The 10,585-nt window shown below is 28.1% G+C and overlaps 3 protein-coding genes across 4 annotated transcripts in view; 1 reads left to right on the top strand and 2 right to left on the bottom strand.

The window, feature by feature from the left end:
- LOC126850286 (uncharacterized) overlaps positions 1–1,125 on the bottom strand; it is a 163,677-nt gene extending 162,552 nt beyond the window's left edge. Inside the window, exons 1-2 of one of the 2 annotated variants that reach the window (XM_050593126.1) lie at positions 1,036–1,125; positions 281–503 (exon numbers count right to left, since the gene is read on the bottom strand). The gene's annotated coding sequence lies outside the window, so the exon portion shown is untranslated. Of the gene's footprint in view, positions 1–280; positions 504–572; positions 973–1,035 lie in introns of those variants that run through there. The other variant, XM_050593125.1, reaches the window with a different exon arrangement.
- The window catches only part of LOC126850360 (transmembrane emp24 domain-containing protein eca), a 186,696-nt gene that overhangs the window by 150,436 nt on the left and 25,675 nt on the right, over positions 1–10,585 (bottom strand). The gene's annotated exons all lie outside the window — the stretch shown is intronic.
- Positions 2,174–9,974, top strand: LOC126850577 (uncharacterized protein PF3D7_1120600-like). Its single transcript, XM_050593721.1, has 6 exons — positions 2,174–2,233; positions 2,782–2,930; positions 3,685–5,806; positions 5,879–9,431; positions 9,510–9,671; positions 9,757–9,974. The coding sequence occupies exons 2-6, from the start codon at positions 2,827–2,829 to the stop codon at positions 9,957–9,959; spliced, it is 6,144 nt and encodes a 2,047-aa protein (XP_050449678.1). The 5' UTR covers positions 2,174–2,233; positions 2,782–2,826; the 3' UTR covers positions 9,960–9,974.

Genomic DNA, 10,585 nt, shown 5'->3' with positions numbered 1-10,585 from the left:
TAGTCAGAATAATAAGTTAAATGCCTGAACGAAATTAATACAAATAAAGATCATTAATCTTCTCTGCCAATTCCTCTCTAAAAGCTCATGTGATCGAAATAAATATTTCAAGTAAATATTATTTATTTTTATTTTAAAATATTTTTCTTTTTATTTAATATAGAAAAAAATTTTGCCTTGGTTCAAAATAGAATTAGAGTCTGCTGACATGCTCGACTTTCCGTCCATTATACGAGAAAGGGAAAGGGATTAATTAAACGAATACAATAAATTTACTCACCAATCGTTGTGACTCACTACAATGCCAGCTGTCAATGAAAGGCTGTCATTCTGCCAACTTCTTTGTGTCGAATTCATCCAGATTTCACAAGACACACACTCGCGAAAATTTAATTACCAAAAGTTCAATTATTTAACGGCAAACGTTCAGTATTTGATCGGCACTCCCGACGCGATCTGTTTTACATAAGCGACGTTTTCTATAGTTATCGCTCGCGAACTTCCTGCAACATAGATATTATACAAATTTTTAGAGCAACACGCAATAATAATTAGAAATAGATAATTATTACCATATATTTCCATTAATATATATGTTTAAACAACGCGGATTCTTTTCAACGATAGTATCACACATTCGCACCACTGCATTGACGTTTGTAACGGATTCTTCCCGCGCGGCAATATAGCGACGCTAGGCGGTTGCTAGGTCGCCTTCCGATAAAGCGCCAACTTCATTGGCTCGACACGTGCGACACGTGCCGTTATTTGCGCGTAAATTATCCGATACTTTTCTCGGCACTTTCGACATTTTTCTCGACATTGGCGATTCTTTTCTCATCATTTCCTATATCTTAAGTATTATGCGAATCAAATACGATTGTTTTACGACGTGAAACATTTTGAATGCTAATACACGTGGCATTAACGCATATGTATATTGACTATAAATTGTGAATATAATAATTTTTATCACTAATTATTAACACACGCATTGTATAATATTCATTAGAAAATTGACTATTAATAACTTACATGAATGACGCGTTCGACGCAAATGAACGAAATGAATGAAAGCAACGGAGAGTTCGACCTCCGGACTTCGCGAGAGTCGAAATGATACTAACCATAAACGAGAAATTATAAAAAATGACAAGGACACGAAGCAAGTAAAGGAAGTAGTGGGGAGGACATTCTCGATCGAGGGTTTGTTTATATTTTCGCGCTCTCGCGGAATAAAAACAAGCGTCTACTTGCTGCCTGTTTATAGAAATATAACGAAATAAGAAATAATATTGAAAACACTTTGCGAAAAAGATAATCGTGCATACAATTTAATACTTTTTAACTATAAAAGATCAGAAGAAAAGGAAGGATTTGAAATGTTTATACACTAAACTTTATCCAATACTAATGTTTTTTGAATAGCTAGATTTTTGTTTAACGATAAAAACTAAATTATTATATTGTAAATTTAATAAATTCTAAAGTTCCACTTTCCGTGCAAAGTAATTGTAAAATGTCATGACAATTTTCATTTGAAGATTATTAGTCATTTTATCTTTTATATATACATATAAATTCATGTAATATTAATATTTATTGTACCTAAAATATGCTCTCTTGTTCTCTTCGGCTCCCCCCCCCTTCTCACTCTCTCTCTCTCTCTCTCTCTCTCTCTCTCTCTCTCTCTCTCTCTCTCTCTCTCTCTCTCTCTCTTTCTGTATACAAAATTCTCAATTGCTGTAAGACAATCAATAAAATTTTAAGCAAACATGTATGAATTAAAATAAAAAACGAAATTTAAAAGAAATTTACGTTTAATAAAATTTAGAACTTTGATGCTCCTACAGATGTTCGTAAGAATTCATTTTCTGTTTAGTATAATAAAAATTAAATACAATAAAGATCAAATCTATCAAAACTATTTTAAACGCAAGTGCAAATGTGTATCTTTGTATTACAATTGCGCATAACAATAAAAAATAATTATATCCATAGAGTATCACAAAGAATATTATAAGTTAAAAAATTAGGTCACTAATGAATTGAATTAAAACCTGTTCACATATTCATATATGATTACGACATAATGGACGAGCTAAATTTCAATGCAATAACAATGCGATGACAGGAGATATATGTAACGAATGAATCGCTAAATTATTTAGTGCGCTTCTGATCACGATCGAACTCAGTTCTTTCAACTCGTCTTTGGAGACATCAGAACAAAGTATATAAATTTCGCCATAACATATATTTTTTATAATTGAAATTTTTCCAACATGTGATGTTTAATTTTGTATTTAAAATTAAAATTAAAATTAATTTATTAATTATTTAATAATTTGATTCCTTTTTTAATATATTGAAATTTTTTTTACATTTTTATATAATTCATTCCATTCTCTCTCTTTTTCTCTCTGTTTCTTTCTCTCTCTCTCTCTCTCTCTCTCTCTCTCTCTCTCTCTTTCTATCTTTTTATTACAATCTTTTTATTTAAAAATTATATCTAGTATTTAATTTTTATCTAATTAAAATACATTTTATTAATTTCTCTTAATTCAAACATTTTTTTTCAATTAACTATTAGTTTAAATTTATTTTAAATCTTGTTTGTATATACTTTTATTCGATTGTTACTCAGAGTATTTAATAAATCGTAGCATAATAAGGAAAAATTACGCAATCTAGTGAATACTATAAATATTGTGCTATAAATATTATTACGATTAAAACTATTATTTTTTTTGTAAAGTAAAAGTGATTTTGTGTCCAAAGGAGCATAATAACATCAAGTAGTGGTTAACAGTAAGTGTGATCAACATGTATAAGAAAATTACTTCGATTGTATTGATGTTACTTGTGATTATCCGTTCGGAAGAAATTTCTGCCAACAATGTGACGCAAGCAAACTTTTTAAATTTAAGGTAATTAAAAATTCTTATTTGATTAATAAATTTAAAATTTTAATTACAGATATTTTAGAATCTTATAATCCATTAATAAATTAAAATTTTAAATAAGAAAAGATTTTATACTTAATATAATAATTAAATTTAAAATTCTATAATTTATGCAAAAAATCTGATTCTATTAAGTAGATTTTAATAAAAAATATTCCCTTCGCTTTTTAAAATATAAATTAATTGAAAAACACGAATATCAATATTTGAGTATTTTTTCGATTTAAATTTGATATGATTCAAATTTGATTTTTGAAACTTTATTCTACTTTAAATAACCTAATGCGAGTTGCAAACATAAAAGTATGTTAATCTTAATTGCTTAATTTTTTTATGTCAGCACAATCGTTTATATCATTCACACAACAAATTGCCGAATTTTGCAAGAAGTTTTAAAATTGCAGAATTTTGAAATTATATCAGATTGTCAATTATATTATAATGTCTACTGCATGATGATGTCTGAACAAGATTGATTTAAAAATAGAAAATAAAAATATATAACATGTTTGATATAAAAATTATACAGTTTTGTACGTGAAAAAATTTATTATTATTTTTAGATTAATTTATTCAAATAACTTTAAATTGAGAGATTAAATTAATTTTTAACGTACGTAATTGTCAAATTACATTTTTGTCAAATTACATTTGAAATATTTAATTCATTAATCGAATCGGCAAACGTTTTGTGATTAAATATTGTAATTACTTCTAGATTATCGACAATTATCCCGTATTTATTGCATAATAAGCAAAATTATACAAAAGATGATTCAAAAAGATCGCTCTTTTTATTAATGCCATCATCACAGACACGAAATGAATACAAAAACTCAAAAGAAATAGTCCAAAAAACAAAACGTTGCGAAACATTGCCTCGGAACAACAGATTTTTCTCATTATCGAGAAAGGAAAACTTCACCAGAGCAGACATGAATGCAAGAAGTCTTGATAGAAATATTAAAATTCCCAGACAAAATTCGAATACCGATACTCTAGTAAAAAACAAAATATACTTGCAAGAAAACCCTGTAAACAGGATGAAAACTGAAACACGTAAGGATAATACGTTTTTACGAGCCCTCAGAAATAATATGAACGCAGAAAATTTAATTTTGAATTTAAAACCTCGTGGAAAGGCAAAGAAATGTAATACGGGAAATTGTATATGTTACTGTAAAGAAGAGAACTGTTTTTCTAAATCATCAATGACAGGTTCATCGGAAATATTAAGTATTTCCAGAAAAGACAAGCCTGAAAAGATAAATCAAAGACCCGTAAAACATGAAAATACAAAATCAAATATTTTACAGCAAATATCGCCAAAATTGTATCATAAAAATCTTCAAGATTCACGCATACCTAATCTAATCAATTCTTTTCCAACACGATTCTACCAAGGAGGAATACGCGGTATCCCCCATGCATCAATTTTGTACGGAAAGAAACCACATATTTTGCCTTACATAGTCGGAAACGATAAAAATTTCGTCAATGTTGGAGTTCCCTTTACTTCATTTGAAAACAGACCAAATTTTCCAGTTAAAAGTAAAACCGATTATCCATTAAAATATCAATCGATTAACCATCCAAATTTATATCCTTATCCACGTATAATTGACGAAAATCGAGTTGGAAGTCCTATGTCAATTACTTCATCTGCGACAAGCTACGCTGATGCAACAACTGTTACACAAACAGAAAGTGATCTCGAATCGATCGAAATCACTGAAAAAGATAAAAAAAAAATTTTTAAATTAACTACAGAGACTCCGAATAATTATATAGCTGAGTCAATTAATTCAGAAACAAAAACTAATCTTTATCCAAACTATTTGAATGATGTAATTGAAGGAAGCAGCGCTATAGATTTTTCTTCTACAGAAAGAATCGAAGGAAATCAAGAAGAGGAATTTTCTAAGCTAATGCCACTTTTTACAAATTATATTGATAGAAGCAGAACACCTTCCATCATCTATCCATCAATTCTGCATAATGACAAATTAATAAACATGGAAGAGTGTATAAAGTTATTCGGTCGCGACGTGTGCGTACTCAGTGCGACATCACCAGGAATACTTGCAAAACGAACACAAGAGAACAATATGAATGAATATTCTACGATTAAAATCCCGGAATATATCATACAAATGTCGACTAAAAAAGAAACAACGTTAAATAATGTCAATTATTCGGATAAACTTGAAACAATTAATACGTATGTACAATCAAATGTTGATTCAAATGAGCATCTTGAATCAACAAATACAGAATTAAATTTTAATACCGATGAAGATTCTTCACAAGAATTATATCAATACGAAGAATCTATTGAACCAACTTATGAACCAGATGATAATTATGATGAAAATAAATTATTTAACACTAAAGAAGATACGCGTATTTCAATAAACAAATTGATGAACCAGATAACTGATAAGACTATGGAGACTGCAAAAAATACATTGTTAGAAAAGAGTAAGAGTCATACAATTGAATCATTGTCAAATTCAATTAACAAGGAGACAATAAATCCAAGTTCAAGTGAGAAATATCTCTATACTTCTAATTCATACGAATATAATAACGATCAAGAAACGAATAATTTAAAGATTAATCAACAAACTTTAATGACAGATATAAATGTTAATTCATGGAATACCGTTGAAGTATTATGGAATACTCTTCCTAAAGAAGAGACTACAACTATTAATTACGATTTTAAAACTGAATATAATTGTGAAAAAGAAAACAAAAATTATTTGGAAGAATCAAATATTAATACTTATTCCGGAGAAGAAATTTCTCAAGAGCAGCTTAAAGAAAAAAGTACAACCGTTAATCATGATGATTTAAAAATCGGATATAATTTTAAAGAGGAAGTTACAAATAAATTAAATGAATCAAAGCTTAATACTTCTCATGAGAAGGAAATTCCTCAAGGACAATCTGAAGAAATTACAACTATCAGTTATGATTCTACAGCAATATATAATTTTGAAGAAAGTGAAGAAAGTGTGTATAATTTGAAAAAATTAAATACTGATTTTGATCTTGAAAAAAAAATACTTGAAGAACAGCTTGAAGAAAAAATTATAAATTCTGATTCTAACACCGAATATAATTTTGAAGAAACAACTGAAAATGATTTATTAGGTATAAGAACTACTTATTTTAGAGATGAGATTATTCGAGAACAACCTGTAATGCAATACCATGATCATGAAAAAATAAATTATTTAAACAATGAAGAAGATATCACCAATAGTCCCGAAACACTCATCGATTTATCATCAAGAAACCACACCATACATGACGACAATTTACTTTTAAATTCCATCCGAAAGGTCATCAACGACTTTGCATCGAACGCTTCCTTAAGCAAAACAAAAACTCTCGACGAAAATATTCTTCAAATACAAGGTAGAAGTTTGCTGCCAGAAATTTTACAAGTTCCGAATCTCGAGAGAATTCTGTCAATTCCGCAAATAGAAAATACGATCGTAGCAAAAGTGAAAGATGTTCTATCTGATATCATAGTTATTTCTGAAAAAAACTTCACAAACGATTGGTCATATGACGCGATCAAGAATTCTTTCCGTAGCATATTGCAGACTCTTTCTACAGATTTTCATCAAAAACTTCCACCAATGACGGTTAAGGAGCATCAATTCAAGGACGGACAATGGACAATCAATTCAATAACTTTAGCACCTGTTCCAGACAGCGAATTATCAATAGCAAATCCGGAAAACTTGGAGAAAAGCATCAGAAAACTTTTAAACTTTTCAATAATCGCGTCGCAAGCAGATCAGTACATTATACAGAACATGATTGTACAGAGTGTGAAAAATAGTTTGACCAAAGACGAACATGAAGAAATAGATAATTCGATAATTCATATGTTAAATAATATTCTTCAGACATTAAAAAATTCAGAAGATACGGATGTGTTAAAAAAAAATAGCAGACTGATTGGTAATAAAAAAGATGTAAATTTGACTTCTTCGCAAGAAATATCAGCAAGCAATTACGAAGAAGAAATAAATATTGGCAATTCAATATTAATCGATAAACAGAATATTGACACAGAAAAAGATACAGAAGTAGACACTGAGAAAATGCAGAGAACGAGCTATCAAGAATCCAAGGCATTAGAAAATAACGTTAGCATGAGTATTTCTAGTCTTCCACATTCAACAGAATATGAGAAAGACAAAAGCACAAACGAAGAAACACCAAAAAAAACTAATATACTTATGTCTAAAATAGGAAAAAATGTTAGAAATCAAACCTTAAATGAGATACAGAAGATAGATAATGAAGTAAAAAGACTAGTTGAACCACTAAAAACAGTGACATATAATAAAGCTATTTCTCAAAATAATCTTAGCATATCAGAAATTTCTGTAGAATCAAAATTAATAGAGACAGAAGAGTTAAATAAAACAGAAAAAAGTGTATTCTCAGAGACAGCTACAATTTCATCGATTGTGGCTAAAAATTTTGAAACGGAAAAAGATATCATTACTTTAACACCGATAATAAAGAATACCAATATGAATGATGACAATAATAAATCATCGGTAGATTATTATTCACTGGAAGATCAAACTGTGAAATATATAAAAAACGATCATATCAATGATGAAAGTATCCAAGTTACAACAATATCCACAAACTTTGTACAAAAAATTTCACCCAATTATGCACAGATATCGAATGGCATAAATTCAGAAAACATGGAAGAAATTATCGGAAAAAAAACTGAATATATCTTAAATAGAAATATATTGAATAAATTACCTGACAATTTAATTTCATCTACAAATATAAAATATCGAAATGAGAACGTCGCATCTTCAACTGATGAAATTGATCCAGCAATAATATTAGAAAGAATCGAGCATAATATATTGCCAATAAAATATTATTCGCCGGAAATTTTAAAATACATAAAAAGTCATTATAATGCTGATGCAAGTGTTGAAGTTTCGACAGCACTCACAAGTTTTATGCAAGAAACTTCATCCGATTATGCACAAATATCGGATGATCTAATTTCACAAAATGTAGCAAGTGCTAAGGATGCCAAAGACGAAATAGAAAGCATATTAAATGATAAAACGTCGACTACTTCAGCTGATGTAATTTCATCTCTAAATGTAGACAACGGGAATCATAAATCTGAAATTACTCCTTCGACAGATACAAATATTTTAGATTTGCAGCAGCAGAATTTTATGACACAAAACAACATTATTGCCAAAATCCACGAAGCTACTACAGAAGTTCAACGAACTTATGCCAAAACTACATACTTTGAAGTAAAGCCTTCTATTGACGACAGTCCAAAGTTCAGTTCATCTTCATCGACTTATAAAGCTGATGCAAATAAAAACGATGATAAGAACAAAAATAGTAATAACAACAAGAGTGACAGTTTAATTGGCAAGATGTTTAATTTTGATATCACTACGGAAACTAACAAAGGAACTATTCCATTCTCCAAATCATGTTGTTTAGGCGATATTTATCCTCTTCAATTTCCCTTATTAATTGCTTCAGATAATTCGGAACTTGAGAAATCGAAGCTTTACTATATCAGCGAGGGCATGAAATTGCCCTTGGAGATCAGAAAATTGAACGACGGTTTTTATGAATTGTCGATCGCCAAGAACATATGCGAGCAGATTCTGGAAAGAAAATGTTCCTGCTGTATGCCACTGCAAGGACATGTGATTTTATCATGTAACAAAAATGAAAACGAAAAAAATATACATATAATGACTTCAAGTCAAGAGAATATGTATGTGAAAAATGATAAAAATGATTATTATCCGACTGAATCGCCTAGCATAATGATAACTGTAATGAGGGGAAAAGATACCTTAAGAATGCAAAAATCAGAAGAAGAAGAACAAGAAGAAAAAGAAGAGGAAGAAGAAGAAATGAGCGCGCCTTATCATGAAACTGACTCTCATGATATAATTCAAAACTATGATAAATCATTAATAAAATCAGTTAGAAAATTTGATTATGATCAGTTAGAAAAGAAAAATCTGAATGATAATTTTGAAATAAAGGAAGCTGAATTTGTGAATGAAAATAAAGGTGCAACCGATAAATTACAAAATTTGGTAAACTTTCGAGGGAGAAAAGATACTATGAGCACGAGTTTCTCAAGATCTCCAATTCTCCGAGATTTTTACGAATTGGGAAGTTCAATAGTTAAATCATGGAAGAAAAATGCAAAAGCAAATCAATTTGAAATAACTGAAGACTTGCATAAATTGGAAACTGAAAAAAACATTCAAAATATAAATACTGAGCAAAAAATAAATTCTAAAAATCAAAAAAGAAATCCCATTTTTAAAAGAATTAATAATTCCAAACAAGATACTGAGATAAAAAATGAAGAAATAAAATCAGATAAATACCAAATATCAAATATCGAAAAAGGTAATTATCATATAAATCCTAATTTCTAATAAAAGAATAAAAATGTGGAAAAAATGCAAATAAAAAATTTTATTTTAGATGTTAAAATTTTAAAAAATAAAAGAGAAAGAGAACCTCAGCGAACTATAAAATCTGAAAATCAAGAGAAAAGTCCTATTTCGAGGATTATTATTTCCGGAAACAAGGTCAACATGAAGAGCGAAGAAACAAATTCGGATAAATTAACGGATATTGAAAATGGTAATAGTCACTTAAATACTGATAGATAATTAGAATATGATTAAATAATATGATATGATTAAAAATTAACTAATTCTATTTTTAGGAAACATTTTCCATAAAAAAGAAAAAAAGGAGCATAAAGTATGTATGATTGACGATAAGCAGAATGATTCAAGGATTAAAATTTTTGAAGATAATAAAAAACCATACAGATATCAGCGAAATACAAATGGCATCGTAAATAAAAGAGCAGAAATAGTGAAATCTATGCTTTATTGGCTTAAAGGCTTTTTCTCAGATAAATAAAACACAAGAAATAGATTAATAGCTTTAAAAATTTCTCTTTTTTTAAATAAAAGATATTTTCTTCAAACATTTTCTTTAAAAAAATTGAATTTTTTTCAAATTTTTAAATTTTCTTTTAAGATTCTTAAATTTTCTTTATTAACAAATTAGACTTTTTCTAAAGTATTTTTAAAATTTTCTTATGATTAAAAATTTCTATTATTCTCGTAGATCTTTGTAAAATAATATCAAGAATAATATATTAAAAAAAGAGAGAAAGAAAGAGAGAGAAGTATAGCTATATATATTAACGTACAAAGATTCAAATTTTGTTATTTCAAAATTTTTATATTAACTATATATCTTTTCGTAAGTATATCATAATTACAATGAGAGAAAGATGTGAGAGAGAGATAAAATTAAATTCAAACAATACATATAATTTAATAGTTCAATAACTTATATATATAATTTAATACAAAATAACAACACACCAAATTTTTACATTGTGTGTAAATTTATTTTCTAAATATTTTTTTTTTCCTACAAATTTTGTAATGCTTACAGATTTTTATAAATCTGATTTAAAAATTTTTATAAAAACAAATTAATATTAATATTTGTCATATTAAATATTATATTAAATT

This window comes from Cataglyphis hispanica, chromosome 6 (assembly GCF_021464435.1).
Source record: "Cataglyphis hispanica isolate Lineage 1 chromosome 6, ULB_Chis1_1.0, whole genome shotgun sequence".
Lineage (NCBI taxonomy): Eukaryota > Metazoa > Arthropoda > Insecta > Hymenoptera > Formicidae > Cataglyphis > Cataglyphis hispanica.
Note: the sequence above shows the minus strand (reverse complement) of the source record. Positions and strands in the feature narration are given on the sequence as shown.

What these genes read in the sequence shown, in the direction of transcription:
- LOC126850577 (XM_050593721.1), top strand. Translation starts at nt 2,827, where the DNA reads ATGTATAAGAAAATTACTTCGATTGTATTGATGTTACTTGTGATTATC. An exon ending in AATATCAAATATCGAAAAAG is followed by an intron (nt 9,432 to 9,509) that starts GTAATTATCATA and finishes ATTTTATTTTAG; the next exon opens with ATGTTAAAATTTTAAAAAAT. An exon ending in ATTAACGGATATTGAAAATG is followed by an intron (nt 9,672 to 9,756) that starts GTAATAGTCACT and finishes TTCTATTTTTAG; the next exon opens with GAAACATTTTCCATAAAAAA.